At 41.5% G+C, this 18,910-nt stretch overlaps 1 protein-coding gene across 1 annotated transcript in view; it reads left to right on the forward strand.

The window, feature by feature from the left end:
* Window positions 1-18,910, forward strand: part of USP4 (ubiquitin specific peptidase 4) — a 140,160-nt gene that overhangs the window by 38,256 nt on the left and 82,994 nt on the right. Inside the window, exons 7-9 of the mRNA XM_024211357.2 lie at window positions 12,149-12,292; window positions 12,861-12,969; window positions 14,371-14,544. Coding sequence (XP_024067125.1) covers window positions 12,149-12,292; window positions 12,861-12,969; window positions 14,371-14,544 — 427 coding nt within the window. The remainder of the gene's footprint in view (window positions 1-12,148; window positions 12,293-12,860; window positions 12,970-14,370; window positions 14,545-18,910) is intronic.

The raw sequence follows: 18,910 nt of genomic DNA on the forward strand, positions 1-18,910 counted from the left end.
TACGTAATATATGGAGCTATACCTATCTCATAGAACTGGAAGGGACCCTGCAAGGTCATTGAGTCCAGCCCCCTGCCTTCACTAGCAGGACCAAATACGTAGCTGCTGCTGATACATAGCTCTCCCTTAGCACTTTTCATCCCTAGATCTCAAAGCATGTTACAGACCTCTCTTTACAAATGGGGAAAGAGAGGCACAGGGAGGGGAAGTGATTTGCCCAAGGTCACTCAGCAGTTTAATAGCAGAGCCAGGAATAGAACCCAGGTCTCCCAAGTCCCAGTCCCTCATGCTACCCTCAAGTTTTGTTGTGTTTAAAAGAAGTCTCTTGGCAATAAGGGGCACCCAGACCTGTCTCAGACCACTTCTGAACCTAACATGCTGGCTCCTATTTTAGATTTTCCTTTATAGTCACTCCCAGCCACAACCATACATTGAATGAAAAAGATCAAAAGAAACAGTGAATATCTGCCTTATCCGCTGAGCACCGTCCCCTCATGCGCTGAATGAAGCAAGCATCCTGTGGAAAAAATAGTGTGTAACCATGTAATTCAAGACTGATATGCGCACAAGGAGGCAGAACTAAGATTGCACGAACGGCCTTAATTCTGTCACTTCCCAACTTTCAGGTGCTCAGCTTTTTAAACACTTATTTAAACTGCCATTGCAGATATGAGAATCATCCTACCAAGGATCCATTATGTCCACTGCATCATCATCTCTATGGGATGGGCTCCAGTTCTTGCTTGTTTCACCTAACATTTGTATTTATTTGTGGATATTTTAGTGTTAGTTCTTTTCGAAGTCTTCAGTGTTAATTTCAGGACTACTGTTACTGTCCTCTTCCTTAATTCATTTCCTGGAAAAAATATTGAATTATTTCTTACCTGAAAGCTCCCCTTTTGTTTCCCAGCTTGTTGAAAGCTCACCTCATGTGGTCTGCCACTTTAAAATTTTAGAATTTAGCAAAGCTTCTGCATATGTAGAGTTCACCTGGTCCAAACAGGCTCTACTTGTAGACTGTTTCCATGTTCTGTAAATCCAAACCTTATCCTCATAACACCACTAGTCTCAGAATCTCTCTTCTCTTTCCTTCACTTCCACACGGCCCTGGAAGTATCTCTGAAAGGCCTGTGTATCCGCTGTCTTAAATTGGTAAGCTGGACTCTAGCACAATATGCATTTTAATATGGCAAAATGTAAAGTCATCTATATAGGAACAAAGAATGCACATTGTACTCTATCCAGGGAAGCAGTAACTCTGAAAAGGGCTAGAGGGGGGCAAAGGTTTGATGATCAGCTGAACAGGAGGCAGTGCGACATTGTGGCCAAAAGGGCTAATACGATCCTTGATGTATAAATGGAAATCTCAAGTAGGAGTAGGTAGGTTATATTTCTCTGTATTTGATGCTGATGTGACTATTACTGGAATACTGTGTCAGGTTCTGGTGTCCCCCATTCAAGAAGGATGTTGGTAAATTGGAGAGAGTTAAGAGAAGAGCCACGAGTCCTTAAAGGATTGAAAAATATGCTTGATAGTGATCGACTCAAGGAGCTCAGTCCGTTTAGTTTATCAAAGAGAATCTTAAGAGATGACTTGATCAGTCATAAGTATCTAGATGGGGAACAAAAATTTGATAATAGAAGGCCCTTTCAGTCTAATGGACAAAGATATAACTGAAGAGAAACGGAAGTTAGCTAAATTTAGATTTAACATAAGGCATACTTTCTTACCAGTGAGACTGATTAACTGTTGGAACAACTCTTAGCAAGAGTCATGGTGAATTCTCCATCACCGCAAATTTTAAAATCAAGATGGGGTGTTTTTCTAAAATATCTGCTGTAGTTAATACAGGAAGTAATTCTGGAAAACCCTTTGGCCTGTGTTATGTAGGAGATCAGACAAAATTATCACTGTGGTCCCTTCCGGCCTTAAAAATCTATGAAATTCTCTTCATGAGTCCCTGAAGTGATTCATGATCAGATGAAGGCTTCCTTCACTGATGTCATTTGTTCCTGTGTGGCTGATTATTGATGGGACATTATCAATGTTGGTAGGGTCCTGTGTATAATGTGGTGCTATGTAAATCTATGCTGTGATATGCACATGTGAAATGGCATCTAGAGGTGCCTTGTTGGTGGAACCTTCCTGTCTAATGACCAACAAATAGATATTCTGGCTGAGCAGAGTCAGAATAGCAGTTGATTGATAGTAACCCAAGGAATAAGCAAGAGCCAAACATAAAGGGAATTACTAGCATGAACAATGATACATAATCCTTACTACAGACTCCATAGCGAGGAACCTGGTCTGTGGCCCAATAGTAATCCCAGGTGCCAGAGATAACAATATGACTGACTGTGCCTTGTTATTGGCAGGGAAGGGAGAGTGCTTGTGGCCCTTCAGAATTTTGAAATTCCACTGGGATGGAATTAAAGAATATTGTTTTTTCCAAACGATTGTCTGTCCTGTGCAGTGGGCCCAGGAAGGAATCCAGTGCTTCTCAGGTTGTTCTGGTAGGCTGACTAAAAGCTTGTTTTAGGGAGTCCTGAGAATTAAGGGTGCATTCTTCAGCAGCACCTTTCTCGGCTAGGGCTGGAAGCTTTTATAGAAGAGATCTACAGAGCTTCCAGCTGTTCCTGTCTGTGCACTTTCCCCAGTAATTACTGGATCAGCACACCTCTGCAGCTGTCTCTGTAAGGTGTGGAGAAGAGTTTTTCCTCAGTAAAACTCCACTACCTTCTTGTATGTGGATGGGATGCTAGACCATAATGTTCCAGACTTTTCAAGGTCATAGAAGTAGGCGTGTACTTGTAAATGTTTCTGCAGTCTCAGTACCCCTTTCTGGAATGACCTGCCCTGAGATTTTCCATATGTTTTAAAGTTGCAAATAATGTTTTCTTTGTAATTTTAGAATTATGGTTCTAGTTTGAGATGTCAAAGGTTATAAACCTTTAGCCAGAGTTGGTATTTCTTTTCTTCTGTTAACAGTATTGAGTTGGGTGCTTTTCACTAATCGTTTTTGTGTTTAATTTCTTTGACTCTTCCTTTTAACATTTACTTTTATTCTTGAATGCCATGGGAATAAGGGGAGAAAGGGTGAAATGTGGTGGCCCTTTGTGTTAAAAAAAATTACTTCACTGCAGTATGGAGCATAGGAATTGCCTGACTGGATCAGACCAGCACTTCATCTAGTCCAGTGTCCTGTGTTCCACAGTGGCCAGAACCAGATGTTTCAGAGGATGCTGTACAAACCCTGAAATAGGCATTTGTGGAATAATCTCTCTTCCTTCCCCCTCCACAAAGGTCCTGATCTCTAATATTAAAGATTGGCTTAAGCCCTGGAGCGCAAGATTTAAATATCCCTTCCAAATTGTTGTCCATTAATTATGGTGTCTTGATATCCATATAAATGTCAGTGCCTTTTTGAACCTTACTTTCTTGACCTCAATGACTTCCCGTGGCAGAGAGTTCCACAGCTTAATTGCACGTTCTGTGAAAAAGTGTTTCCTTTTATTAGTTTTGCTTTCTGGCCTTTTAGTTTAATTGAACGTCCCCTTATGCTTGTGTGATGAGACAGGTAGGCTCTCATGAACTACCCTTCTCTCTACCATTCATTATTTTGTATACTTTTATGATGTTCTTTCTTATTTGTCCCCTTTCTAATGTACAATTCCTAGTTTTTTCATATGAGGATTTTTCCAGAGTTTTTTTCATTCTTTTTGCTCTTCTCTGAACCCCCTCCAAATCTTCAATATTTTTTTTATATGGGGTGACCAGAACTGCACATGGACAGTATTCCAGGTGAGGTTGCACCATAGATTTGCGCAAAGGCATCATAATGTTTTCAGTATTCCCCACCCCATTTCTTATGTGTCCTAACATGCTGTTAGCTTTTTTGACCACAGGAGCACATTGATATTGAACAGAGATCATCATTGAGGCATAGGCACCAACTCTGTGGGTGCTCCGGGGCTGGAGCATCCACAGGGAAAAATTAGTGGGTGCTCTGCACCCACTGGCAGCCAAGCGCCCCTTCCTCCCATCCCACCTCCTCCGCCACGTCCCTGCTCCTCCGCCTACCTCCAAGCGCTTCCCACCCGGCTGCCTCCAAACAGCTGTTGGCAGCGTTGGCACGCTCCGGGAGGCGGGGGAGGAGCGGGAACGTGGCACGCTCAGGGGAGGAGGCAGGGAAGAGGTGGGTTTGGGGCGGGGATTTGGGGAAGGAGTTGGAATATTGACAGGGAGGGGGCGGAGTTGGGGCGGGGACTTTGGGGAAGGGGTTGGAATGGGGGCGGGGAGGGGTGGGAAGAGGCGGGGCAGGGGGGCCTCATGGAAGGGGTGGAGTGGCGGCAGGGGCAGGGGCGGGGAGTCGAGCACCCACGGGAAAGAGGGGAAATCGGCACTTATGCATTGAGGTGTTTACGGTTGGTCCATTTCTTGGGTTGATGCAGTTAATTCAGAACCCCATAAATGTAAGGATAGTTTTAATTTTTCTGATGTGCCTTACTTTGCATTTGTTGACTTCAAATTTAATTGACCACCATGCTGCCCATTCCTTTAGCTTGTTTAGATCTCTCTGAAGTTCCTTGCAGTCCTCTCTGATTCTGACTAACCTAAATAACTTTGTGTCATGTGCAGATTTTGCTACCCCACTGTTCATTGCCCTTTCCAGATCATTAATAAATATATTAAATAACACGGGCTCTAGTACGTTACCTGAGGCCTGGCACTGTTCACCTTTTGCCATGATGAAAATTGACCTTTTACTCCTACTTTTTAAATTTCTGTTCCTAGCTCCTTTTTGATCCAAGGCACTATTTTTGCCTCTTGCCCTATGATGATTTAGATTCGTTAGTAGCCTATTGTGTGGGACCTTGTCGAAGGCCTTTTGGAACATAAATAAGTTACATCAGATGGCTCTCCTTTATATGCTGCTGCTTCTTTACCTTACGTGCTCAAAGAATTCAAAGAGATTAGGTGAGCCATGATTTTTTCCTTGCAGAATCCATGCTCAGTAGACTCTGTTGGATCATGAACTTCTAGATGTGGTGTTGTTCTGTTTAATTTATCAATGTAACCAATTTTTCAGGTGCAGATGGAAGGCTCTGTAATTGTGCAGATCACACCTTCAGCTTTTTTAGAATGTGACTACATTTGCTGTCTTCCAATCCTTTGGAACAATAGCTGTTTTTAATGAGAGATAATAGGTTTTTGTTAGCAGCTTGGTTACTTCATACTTCAGTTCCTTCAGAACTCTTGGGTGTACCACCTGGGCCTTGTGACTTACTGCATTTTAAATTATCATTTTGCTTTACACCTGTTTATATCTGTTTCTCTATCTCTGACAGCATCTCATCTTTGAAACCAGGAAAGAGCAGGTCTGGGGAGGAATCTTCCCAATTCTCAGTGGTTAAGACTGATGGAAAGGAATTATTTAGCTTCTCGGCAACATCCTTACTTCCTTGATGGCTGCCTTTAACCCTTGGTGATCCAGTGGACCAACTGATTGTTTCTAGGGATACTGCTTCTGATCTACTTAAAGTATATCTTGGTTTTTATACCTTTAGTCATTTGCTCTTTGAACTTTATTTTGGTCCTTCTATTTTCCCTCTTACATAAATTATAGCAGTCGTTAAGTTCCTGTTTATTGGCTTCATAAAGGTTATATTTCCAAATGTTGAAGGATTTCTGTTTGGCTTGAATAGCCTCTTAACCCTCGCCATGTAGCTAATGGTTTACTCCTTGCCTTCCTACTTCCTTTTTTGCACAACAGTACTCTTGTCTTCTGCGATCTTTTTAGTAGCATCCAAGCCACATCTAGGGATTTTACTTTTTTATTTTAGCTTTGAGCACTTTTTGACTGACCACCTCATTTTATTGAAATCTTCTTTTCTAAAGAACAGTGTCACTGCATCACTTTTTGGTACACCACCTACTGCTTGGATGTTGAACCTAGTTATATTGTGGTTACTGTTACTTAGTGACTCAGCTGCTGTCACTTCTTGAATTGGTTTCTGTGTGTTACTTAAGACACAGTCAGAAGTAACCTCTTCCCTTGTGTGCTGTAGAACTAGCTGCTCCAAGAAGCAATTGTTTAAAGTTTATGCTGTAGGAATTTTTGGAAGAAGTTCTATGACCTCTGTTATCTAGTCTGACCTCCTATATGATCACTAAGGTCCCTTCTGGTTTTGGGGTCTATGGATATATGAAAAGTCTTGAAATTTTCTCTAAATTTGATCCTGTTGTGCTGTTTGACCAGTTTATATGTACAGTAGATAGTTAATGCCCACAATTATAGTTTTGTGGGATCTTGTTTCCTCATTGATCTTCCTCAGCATTGTGCATTGGGTTTCTTTATTGATCCAGAGGCCAGTAGTATAGCTTCACTAATGTATTTCTATTTTGATAGCTTGGGATTTGTATCCATATAGATTCGGCTATGTGATGGTCTTCAGTCAGAATTTTTATCTCACTAGATTCTATGGAATCCCTAACATCCAGTGCTCCTTCCCCACCTGTTCAGCCTTCTGTCTTTTTCTGTACAGTTTGTAAGCAGGTATTTCAGTATACCTTTGGTTTTTCTCATTCCACCATGTTTCTGTAATGTCTGTTTATCAAGGCCCTTGTCCATGGTAGGCATTCTAGGTCTCTGATATTTGCTTTTAAACTTCTTGCATATGTATATAGACACTTATAGTTCTTGTTCTTGACTAGGTGCCTGTTTTATTTAACTCCTTGATCTGGCACCCTGTTGATTTTGCAGAATTTGCCTCTGTTCTTATCCTGTCACTACTCTAGTTCAGTTGCAATTTGCACCCTACCCTTTATTGGATTTACGAATACCATTGTATTTCCAACATCTTTATGGGCTTTTGACTTATGTGCTGCTCAGCCCCTTCCAGCGTTCAGTTTAAATGTTCCTGCAATGTGTTGTTTTATGTGCCAGCAGCCGGGTTCCATTCCGATTAGGTGGAGTCCATCTCCTGTGTACAGGTTCCACCTCACCCAGATGTTCCATGGTGTCCAATAAACTTAATCCTCTCTTCTTTGCACCATCTTCTCAACTATGTATTGAGACTCTGCAGTTCCCTCTGTCTTGCTGGACCTCTGCATGGAACTGGAAGCATTTCAGAGGAAGCTGCCTTAGAGACCTGGGGACAAAGTCTTCTATCTAGCAGTCTAAATCTCACTTCCAAGACTTTTCTTTTACATGTCCTTACATCACTGATACCAACATATACCATAAACCACAGGCTCCTCTTCAGCACTCACCGGAAGTCCATCTCAGTGTCTCATAATATCTACCATCTTTGCACCAAGCAGGCAAGTCATATTGTCGGGCTCACAGTCTATTTGCTAGAGCTGGACAAATAATGGGATTTTTTTGGTTTGCTGGCAGTTTTGAAAATAAATAAAAAAGTTTCATATTCAACTGAAAATGTTTTTCAGAATTCTTTGGTGAATCGAAAAGTCAAAAAAAAAATTGAATAAAAACATTTAGTTATAGCTGAAACTAAAGTTTTAGAATCAAAACACTTTTTGGTAATTCATCCAAAAAATTTTGCCCAGATCTACCATCTACATTCCTGACAATTCAATCCCCTGTTGCCCCAGCCTGCCTGAGTCTCCTTACTATAATTCCATCTGAAGCAACCTTCTCAGCATGTGAGGGATTCTTCAATTCCGCTGGTTGGAAGAAGGGTCTCATCTAACAGTGTACTCCATTCCTCTTAAGTGCCCTTTCATCGTGAGACTGGCTTCCTCAGCTGGTGGATTGAGGGAGTCAGTTCTGAGGTGTGTGCGCTCACAAATGTTAAGGGTAATCAACAGGATGGATTTGATTTAAATCACTAGTCAGGAAGACTCAATTTAATCATGGGTTTCTACATAAAAGTGCATTCTTGTTGGTTGTTATAACCTTAATACATATTCTTCACAACTCAGAGATAGATGTAGGTTTCATTTCATTTTATACATTTTTAAAGTGATTTTTTTTGAAAACTTTTCAGATGAGTTTTACAGCTATATCAGAAAATGAATGATTGGTTATTTCATTTAGCAAAGGTAATTGAAGCAGATATTTATGAAGTCATTGGGAGGTGAACTATCTCCAATTCAACAGATTAATCATTAATATTTGGAGGATTTTCTTGCCATGCTTTAGGAGGAGAAAATCACCAGACAAACATTTAAATTGTTTTATTTAACTAAAACAACGACGTTATGTATTCTGGATTTTTTTTCTTCAACAGCAAACATAATATTTTAACAAAACAAGCATATGAATTTTTGAATTTAGTTAAACATTCAAGTTTTTTAAAATCAGGTTTGTTTTTGTTAAAATTGTTTGTAACTAAAATAGTTAAATGAAATATTAAAAAAAAAAAAAAACACAAAAATTAAATTGACTATGTCAGCCAGGTCAACATGAGAAACTTAAAATATATTGGCTTCTGCGGCTAACTCAGTCATCTTCACCTTCATTTTCCTGTTTGTTCATAATCTGGAAAAGAAAAGCAAGCTTTCCTGCTTTTTCAGGTCCCAAACGATTTCTCAGTTTGCAGTGAATTAGTCCAAAGGAGGAAAATATTCTTTCTACACCGGCAGAAGAAGCTACTGCTGTTAAAAGTGAGATTATCACTTCAACAGACTCTGAATCCAAGTGCTTAAGTGACTTCCACCAGTTCATTGGTGTGACTTTCTTTAAAACATCATCAGCAAACCTATATCTTGAATGGTTCACCCTTAGCTCTGAAGTTTATTATAGTTGGCATTATGGAGGGATGATTACTGGATGTCCATGTCATAGCCAGCTCCTCTTCTTCAGCAGTTAGGGTTTGACCCTAGTACCGAGTATTGAGAATATTTACAAGAAAATGAGCTGGCGATAGTGCTTGTCCCATTTGTTTTATTAGTGCTTGTAATTTAACTCTGTCATTGCCTATTTCTCTTTTTAAGATCTCACTCAGTTCCTTCCAAATTTCAACAGCATCAGCAATGAAACAGCTATTTCCCTGCATTTTCTTCAAGGCTACAGAAATAGGCTTCAGGGTACTCAGCATGTGTTCAACATTTCTGTTGAGAACTTTGGCTGTGACAGTGCCATCTGTTTTTTCACGATTTTCACAAACTGTCATCAGATTAGGCCAGTTCTTGATCTAGAGCTCAAAACAGTCCACTACTGAGTTCCATCGCACGTCTTGTGGGAGAGTTAGCTTGGTTCCTCCCACTTTTTTTAGAGCAGCTGCTGCAAAAAAAGTCTTATAATCCTTCAAAGTCTGAATCAGTCTCTGATTCACCAAACAGTTCATTAAACTCGACTTCAGTCACAGCTGCACCTGCATTGTCATCATAGATGTCGGCAGTGTCATCTTCAGACTCGGATTCCTTCTCATCATCAGCCTCTGTTGTCTCATCATAAAATATGGCATCATCTTGTGACCCGTCGAGTGCATTGCTGATACAGCATATTCTAAATGATTTTTCTATCATTTCCGAGGGAATGGACACCCACACGTCCTTGATCCACTGGGTGACCAGATTGATTTCGGGCTTCATAAGATTCCCGCCTTTTGTCAACTTCGCCATGCCTGAGCACATCCATTCAGACCACATTTTGCGTAGCCTGTCCTGAAAGGGTTTGTTCAGGCAGACATCAAGCAGTTGTAGAACTGAAGTTAAGCCTCTAGGTATTACAGCCAAAGTAGTTTTCATATCTTTGGCCACATTTTTAACCTCATCCGTCTTGTGTGACCTGAACATGTCCCAAACGAACATAGCAGGTCTCTTGAAAAGTGCTCCTGGTCTCTTATTCCACACTTTTTCCAGCCATTCAATAGTTGCACTTTCATCCTTCCATCCCTTTTCGTGTGCACATACGATGACGCCAGCAAGGTTTTTCTTTTAATAATAACAACGGGAGGGAGCTTTGATCAATTTGCCAAACACGATAAAACCACCATAAAATGCATTTTTTCATGGCCAGTGGTTTTAATTAAAACTGTTTTTTCACCAACACCGGTTACCGTTCTGTTGCTCGGGAGATCTAATGTCATTGGTGTTTCGTCCATATTTCCTATTTGTGACAGTTCAAATGCACATTCCTTTTGATATTTTATAATAAACCTTTGGAAAGATTCGATTTTTTTCTTCCAGATCTCTCGGCAGCTTTTGCACTATCTTTGTTTGCTGACAAAGAGAGAGACCATGACGGTTCATGAAGCGAGTACACCAACCTGCTGATGTGACAAACATTGACGGCTTTACTGACTTGTATTTGTCGTCTTTCGACATTTGCAGACCACGCAGATGAATTCCAGTTCTAGTGACGATGTACCCATTTTGTCGACATTCAACAACCCAATTATTGAGATGTTTCTCTAGCTCAGGAAATGAAGCGCACCTCGTTGGACATTTTTTCTTGCTTCTTGGCATTTCTTTTAGTGTTGTTTTGTTTTTTCGCCATTCTCTTACTTCTCGTTGATACAGAATTCACGAGCAGCGGCGCACTTATTGTTTGCTTCTGCATGTTCAACAACTTTAAGTTTGAATGCTGCATGATAAGCAGACCTTTTTCTTTTGATTTCACTGTTCATTTTAAATACTAGTATGAAAATAGATTATTATTATTATTGTAGTTATAGATTTTGTAGGACTTTATATAGGAATATCACCTGCTTTATCACTGTCAAATTATTATTGTCACTGAATGTCATGCAGATCTGCAGCACTGCTCTTTTAGTATTCCTTTCAAGCCAATCTAGTCCACTAAAAGCCTTTGCAACCTTAAAAGGCTGCAGTATTGACATCAATAAATGGGTTGGCAAACTTTGGTTCCCGGCCTGTCAGGGTAAGCCGCTGGCGGGACGTTTTGTTTACTTGGAGTGTCTGCAGGCATGGAGCCCCTCAGCTCCCTGTGGCCGCGGTTCACCGTTCCCAGCCAATGGGAGCTGCGGGAAGAGGTGCGACACGTACCATTTTTGCTGTTAACAAGCATGTTATCTCTTGAGACACAAATCCACAGTTTGAGAACTGCAGAATTAAGCATCTCTGATGGTATTGTCTAGACTGAGCACTGAGTCCCATTGGGTAGATAGAAAGATTAACCTAAATAATCTATACAGAAGCCCCTGGAACACCATAAAATTGGGTCCCTAATCCATGAACTATCGGAACTCATTTACAAAACTTTTCTTAAACATTACATGAATATATTGTCTCATATTATAGAATTAGAATTTATAATCCCTATTCCATAATGAGATATCTTTGAGCTATAATGTGTCTTATCTAAAACTATCTTTAGATGGATTTTTTTGAAGAAAAAAACCTAATTTAAATACAAAAAAATCATTTTTTTTTTTAAATCGTTGATTTTTATCCACCCTGGTAATCAATTATTTTTTGTCAAAGTCCAAATTTTTGTCAAGGTCCAGACTCCGAGAAAATAATACAAAAACAAGAACAATAATGATAATCATAAGTAAATAAAAGGATGTCTCTGTCCGTTCAAAAGCATCTGGCGGTCCAGATTTGGCTTACGGTCCGCCTGTTGACTACCCCATATAAGCAGTTCTGTCTCTCTGCTCCTCCAGTTCACCCACTCTGACCTCAAGATGGTGCACCTGGGCTCTGAGTGCTACAAACTGCTTGTGCCGGGTTCCTGCATACACCACTTATCCACGAAGCATGTAGTTTTACATGCTGTACTTTGCCCAGTAAGTTAGGTAGCGCCCGCCTTTCTTAGTCTGCTGTTGGTTTCTTACCTGCATAGTTAGAGTGGGTTTTAAAGAGAGGTCTTTTGTTTTGGTAGTCTGTTGTTTATTTAGGGGAAAGGTTTTATTATTTTTAGAGGGTTTAATTTCTTAGTGCACCAGGCTGTTTAGAGCCTTCTACCCACTCAGTCCAAACTTTCTTGTGCTTATGCCTTCTAGGGCCTCTTCTTGCTCATGATTGGTTTATTGTTTCTGCCTCTCACTTGTGATGCCCTAGATTGACCCCGTGTTCCAGACTAGTGTTTTGGAAATGCAGATACTAACAGGTTAAGATTGTAAATTCTCAATCAGAAGTGACCTTTATTTCAGAGTGCCAGAGTCTGGGGTTTGCAAAAACTGGTGGCGTTGTTTCTGCTTCTTTCCTTTCTCCCAGATCAAGCACTGCAACTAGCAGAAATTTTACTGCTACTTCAGCATCATCAATAAATTCTTATTCCTCAATGTCTGTCTCTTCTGCCATTGCAAATGGTGATAGCAATAACTCCTTTGGACTGACCAGCTCCAGCCTTGGCAGGGGGTAAGAGCAGGAATGCTTTTCTTTCCCCCTCTCCTTCCTCTGACTACCTTTGTGTCCTCCCTTTTACCCCTGGCTACTTGTATTTTCAAGCTGTTGAAAGTAATGCTTGCCCCACTCTAGCCCAACTGCATGGAAAACTAGCACTTACTCCAACACCTATTCTCCCTTTCAGATGTTTTGTGTCCCATTCTTTGGCTGTGATAGCCACTTCACCAGGCAGAGACCATAAAACTTTCATCAACTGTTGCAAAGTAGTAGTTTACCTGCATATGTCCGTATAATGTGATAAAGGATTGTAGGCACCATACACTTGAGGAAAATATTGTCATAAAGTACTAGAGGTAAATGGTCAAAGAAAAGCAGCCTGAATAGATATAGAAGATACATTGTTACAGTAAACATCAGACCTGCCAGTAATCAGAGTTAAATGAGATGTCAAAACTAACAAATATGGAGGAGCAGAAATATATGAAAAAGCACCAGTAAGAAGGAATAGCATTTGATGCAAATTGTAAACATTGCTGGACTGGTGTGGTCTAGATACAAAATTGTTGTTTTCTTCTTCCAGAGTCTCTGGCTTCTCCTACAGCTGCAGGGAGTCCCCTTCCCAGTCACAGCCCGGCATCTGTGGGCTCAGTAACTTGGGAAACACCTGCTTCATGAACTCTGCATTACAGGTAAAGGGCTGAAAAGAATCCACTTCACGCCTTATCCTCATGGATTCATTGCACACCTGTCTAGTGCTCTCATATAGCACCCCAAAGTGTGTTAAGCACTTTATAGGCCTGTTAGAAGACCATTAGCTGTCCTGAAGAGCGTCTACAGGTAAGAGGTGACGGGGGCAGAGATTCAAGATAAGGTATTTTTTGTTTTTAAACCCTGTCAATTTTCTTTTTTTGACAATATTTCTATCTCATTGTCAGGTAAAATGTACACGTGATTTCCCCATGTTCAGCAGTCGCATTCCCTCTCTGTACCTGAACTCTATGGCACAGGCACACGCAGAGGGCAGAGTCGAGGAGAGCAGGAGAGTAGCTTCCTAAAAGCCTCCCTACCCTGCTCGATGCTGATTCCTAGAGTCACTGGGTTGCAGAAAGTATCTCAGCACCAGGGAGGAGGAGCAGCTAGGAGGAGGGAAGACCAACTGTACATGGGTAATCTTAAGATTCATTGAGTGGGGCAGGTCCAGAGGTTGGTACACACCCCTCCCTGCCATGTTGGTTTGCGGGGACCACAGCATCACTGTATTGCTCCCACCTCTGGTGCTTTACACAAGAGTTCCCCCGTTAGTGTAGGTTAGAAATGTTCTACTGTGTTACAGGAGTCGGCTACCCATGCATCTTTAATCTCAGCACAAATGAGGAAAATTGCTATAGATACTAATAGATAGAGTGGAGAGAAAGGTGTCACATGGGATAGAGTGCTCCCTTTTTCATATTCTCCATTCCACTGTGGACAGTTACCATTATATAGTATCTTTTAGCCTCATTTCAGGCTGTGGGAGTTCAGTGGGCAGGAAAACCTCTAACAGAGACACTCCTGAAAACAGCTAGGTGTGCTGTCTAAGCAGAGGCTAGCTTCGCTACTGCTGTTAGGCACGCCGAGTGCTATGTGTTAGTGCTGGGATTGGAGACAAGGTGGGGAAATTGTAGATCAGAAGGTAACTCTTGATTAAACTGTAAGTGACATGAACTGAAGCTGTGCATTAAAGGGGCATCTCTACTTCAGCAATAGCCTTAGCAAAGTGCTGATATTTACACTTTTTACCCTTGGAAGAGAAGTCGGAATATTGTGAACTCTTTTATATGGCCTTTGTTGTCTGAGTTGCATTGCTCACGTATCTCAATAAGAGGCTTTCTGTTTTACTAAATTGTGAGAGAGCTGTAGACTCAAAACTTTCATTGTTCCTTTTAAATACTTTGTTCTGTCTACTTTCACATGAGTTTTTAAAAAGGTTTTGTCATTTCACATGTGTACTGATGTGAAAGTTGGACTGTTGTATTACTTCCTTCTCATAGGGATTTGCTGTCCTAGACAATGACATGAGCTTTGTAAATGTGTTTGGTTTTTTATTTCAGTGTTTGAGTAACACCCCACCTCTGACTGAGTATTTCCTGGAAGATAGATATGAGGCTGAAATAAATCATGACAATCCTCTGGGGATGAGAGGAGAAATTGCAGAAGCCTATGCAGAACTTATTAAGCAGATGTGGTCTGGGAGACACTCTCACGTGGCACCACGTATGTTCAAAGTAAGTAGACACTTTTTTCAGGGAGGATGGTAGTGAAAGCAAGGTTAGAATGAAAGTTGTAATGTCTTTCCACACGTTTTGCTGTCACGAAAGCTATAATGAAAAATTGCCTGAGTGCTGTTCCAGATCTTTAAAAATGAGGCGCACTCCTCTTCAGATGGGTGCTGAAACAAATTGTTAAAACACATAGCAACTTACCCAGCATAGTATAGCCAAAGATTTTGAACTTGACAATAAAATAGCTGAACTGTGGAAAAAAAATACAGACATTCTCATTTAAATAAGCCATTATACAAGAGGGCTGGAGGGTATCAAATGTTGGACCTATCTTTTTTTGATGGGTTTAAGGAAGATCCTGGGAATTGCAAACCAGTGAGCCTTTCTTCAGTGCTAGATGAACAGGTTGAAATTTATAATTTAAAAACAGAATTTTAAAACATACAAAGGAACATAGTGTGATATGGGCATAGGAACATAACATAAGAATGGCCATACTGGGTGAGACTAAAGGTCTATCTAGCCCAGTATCCTGTCTTCCGACAGTGGCCAATGCCAGGTGCTTTGGAGGGAATGAACAGAACAGGTAATCATCAAGTGATCCATCCCCTGTCGCCAATTCCCCGCTTCTGGCAAACAGAGGCTAGGGACACCATCCCTGCCCATCCTGGCTAATAACCATTGATTGACCTATTCTCCATGAAAGAATATTGTAGGATTGGTGTTTTAAAATGTTCTCAGGCAAAAAAGTTTTGTTCATTTTGTTCATACAAAGGGTAAAATAACATTAGAAGGATGTGAGAAAGACAAGGTGGGTGAGGCAATATCTTTTATTGAACTAACTAGCTTGTCTCTTTCACCAACAGAAGTTGGTCCAATAAAGATATTATAGAATCATAGAAGATTAGGGTTGGAAGAGACCTCAGGAGGTCATCTAGTCCATCCCCTGCTCAAAGCAGGACCAACCCCAACTAAATCATCCCAGCCAGGGCTTTGTCAAGCCGGGCCTTAAAAAACCTCTAAGGATGGAGATTCTACCACCTCCCTAGGTAACCCATTCCAGTGCTTCACCACCCTCCTAGTGAAATAGTTGTGATGCTGCACGCCATATGTTTATGTAAATATGTTTGAGTGTGAATATAATGTAACTGGAATATGCTTTATGCAAAAGGTCTCTTGTAGGGTAACATTACAAAGTTTATAATCTACTGAGTGTGTTCAACCTATTTCTATGAATGTATCATTCTTGTATCTGAAGCTAGAAATATGAACTATTACTCTGAAGTCCTATAGTAATTATGCGAAGTGTAGGCCATTAATGGTGGCTTGGAGTCTTGATGGCTTCATAGAATCATAGATTATTAGGGTTGGAAGGGACCTCAGGAGATCATCTAGTCCAACCCCCTGCTCAAAGCAGGATCAATTCCCAACTAAATCCCCAAATGGCCCCCTCAAGGATTGAACTCACAACCCTGGGTTTAGCAGGCCAATGCTCAAACCACTGAGCTATCCCTCCCTCCATTGACTATGACAATTGGTTGTAAATAGGTCTGTTTACTTGCAAACCTCCCTGGGTACCTGCAGGCCAGCCCTGGAAGAATGAAGAATGAGGTCTCACAGGACATGTGACCATGTCACAGGATATTGGAATCCATCTTAAACCTGGTGCTTTTCCATTTAGAAGGAGGGGTGGGGATTCCTGCCTTGTGCCAAAGCTATAAAAGGGGGTGAAAGAGAACAAAGGAAAGGGGGCTGCCAGTCATGAGAAATCCCCTAGTTACCACCTGAGCTGGAACTAAAAAGGACTGTACCGGGGAAAGGATTGGGCCCAGACTAGGAAGGAGTCTAGTCTGTGAAAGAAGCTTATTGGAACATCTCTGAGGGTGAGATTTACCTGTATTCAGTTTCTTAATGTATTAGGCTTAGACTTGCGTGTTTTGTTTTATTTTGCTTGGTAACTTACTTTGTTCTGTCTGTTATTACTTGGAGCCACTTAAATCCTACTTTTTATACTTAATAAAATCACTTTTGTTTATTAATTAACCCAGAGTAAGTGATTAATACCTGGGGGAGCAAACAGCTGTGCATATCTCTCTATCAGTGTTATAGAGGGCGGACAATTTATGAGTTTACCCTGTATAAGCTTTATACAGAGTAAAACAGATTTATTTGGGGTTTGGATCCCATTGGGAGCTGGGTGTCTGGGTGCTGGAGATAGGAAACCTGCTGAGCAGTTTTTGGTTAAAGTCTGCCGCTTTGGGGGCGTGGACCAGACCTGGGTCTCTGTTGCAGCAGGCTAGCGTGTCTGGCTCAACAAGGCAGGGTTCTGGAGTCCCAAGCTGGCAGGGAAAACAGGCTCAGAGGTAGAATCATAGAATATCAGGGTTGGAAGGGACCTCAGGAGGTCGTCTAGTCCAACCCCCTGCTCAAAGCAGGACCAATTCCCAACTAAACTAAACTCCCAACTAAATCATCCCAGGTAATTTTAGTGCATCAGGTGACAGTCCCAAGGGGGTCTCTGTGACTGAACCTGTTACAATAGTGTTTCCTAATATCCAACCTAGTCCTCCCCCACTACAACTTGAGACCATTGCTCCTTGTTCTGTCATCTGCCACCACTGAGAACAACCGAGCTCCATCCTCTTTGGAACCCCCCTTCAAGTAGTTGAAGGCTGCTATCAAATCCCCCCTCATTCTTCTCTTCTGCAGACTAAACAAGCCCTGTTCCCTCAGCCTCTCCTTGTAAGTCATGTGCTCCAGCCCCCTGATAATTTTCATTGCCCTCCTCTGGACTCTCTCCAATTTGTCCACATCCTTTCTGTAGTGGGGTGCCCAGAACTGGATGCAGTACTCCAGATGTGACCTCACCAGTGTGGAATAGAGGGATAATAAAATATATTACCTCACCCTCCTTGTCTGTCTCATATCCTGGGACCAACACTGCTCCACCAAAACTGCAAACATTAGAAGAATGTTGCAGTTACCTCAGAAACAAGCATTATAAACCCAGTTAAGGTTGAGCATAAAAATAAATCCACAGATGTCAAAGTAGGGAAACACACTTAAGGCACCCAAACAACCTGAACAATATTAAGGTAGAATAATTTCTCAAATGTATGGAATGTGTCACTTTCAGCTAAGCCAATCTGTTGAAATAAGAATGTCAGAAGTTGCGGTAAAGGCTTTGCCTTAGGGCTTGTCTATACTTACGCGCTGGTTCGGCGGCAGGCAATCGAACTTCTGGGTTCGATTTATCGCGTCTTGTCTGGACGCGATAAATCGAACCCAGAAGTGCTCGCCGTCGACTCCGGTAATCCTGCTCGGTGCGAGGAGTACGCGGAGTCGACGGGGGAGCCTGCCTGCCGCGTCTGGACCGCGGTAAGTTCGAACTAAGGTACTTCGACTTCAGCTACGTTATTCATGTAGCTGAAGTTGCGTACCTTAGTTAGAATTGGGGGGTTAGTGTAGACCGGGCCTTAGAGTATGAGCTTGAATTTGGGGTGAGTTGCTTTTTTGGTGTGTTGCTGTTGAAGGTGGAAATGTAAGCCTTATGGAATGGTGGAGTCTGTTATTGACAGTGTTGTGGGTGATGTGAAAGTGGCAAGGAATGCAGGAAACTTTTCCCTTAACTTCTAAGATTTTGGCTTGGTGTGAGACATATCCTGAAGCAACCTTAACTGTCCCCAAATGAAGTCTTTGTGTATTTAGTTTTTGAAAGTGTTAAATTTTTACGTTAAGCAGTGATGTGGATTCAATAGTGGATATTTAGGCTTTTTTATAACTACACCTCTACCTCGATATAACGCTGTCCTCGGGAGCCAAAAAATCTTACCGCGTTATAGGTGAAACCGCGTTATATTGCACTTGCTTTGATCCACCGGAGTGCACAGCCCTGCCCCCTGGAGCACTGCTTTACCGCGTTATATCCGAATTCGTGTTATATTGGGGTAGAGGTGTATCATAAATTTGAAATAGAACATCACTTTTCAGTGTTACTTAGCAGTAACAACCATGAGTCAGTCACTGTTAAATGGCAACATTAACTTGTTCTCTAAGAAAATTTCTCTCCCTCATGAGTGCTGCTGGAGCCCTCTGGTTTGTTTTCCCATAAGTGGGGCTCTGATCCCCTGCTGGCCACCTCATGCTTGGCTCCTTCTAGTTTGTGAAAAAAATCAGTGGGATCACCTGCTGATGGTACCAGAATGATCACACTTTCAGAGTAATTGTGGATCTTCATACTGTGATCCTTTCTTATGTTTCGGTAGGTGACAATCGAAGTATTGCCTTTACATTATGAGGTAGCACCCAGTGTATTGAATGGAGCAGTTCACATCTCAGAGCGATTGTTTCAAGGTCTGCGCAAGTTTAG

This window comes from Terrapene carolina, unplaced genomic scaffold (genome assembly GCF_002925995.2).
Source record: "Terrapene carolina triunguis isolate 2854851 unplaced genomic scaffold, T_m_triunguis-2.0 Scaffold310, whole genome shotgun sequence".
NCBI classification, from domain to species: Eukaryota; Metazoa; Chordata; order Testudines; family Emydidae; genus Terrapene; species Terrapene triunguis.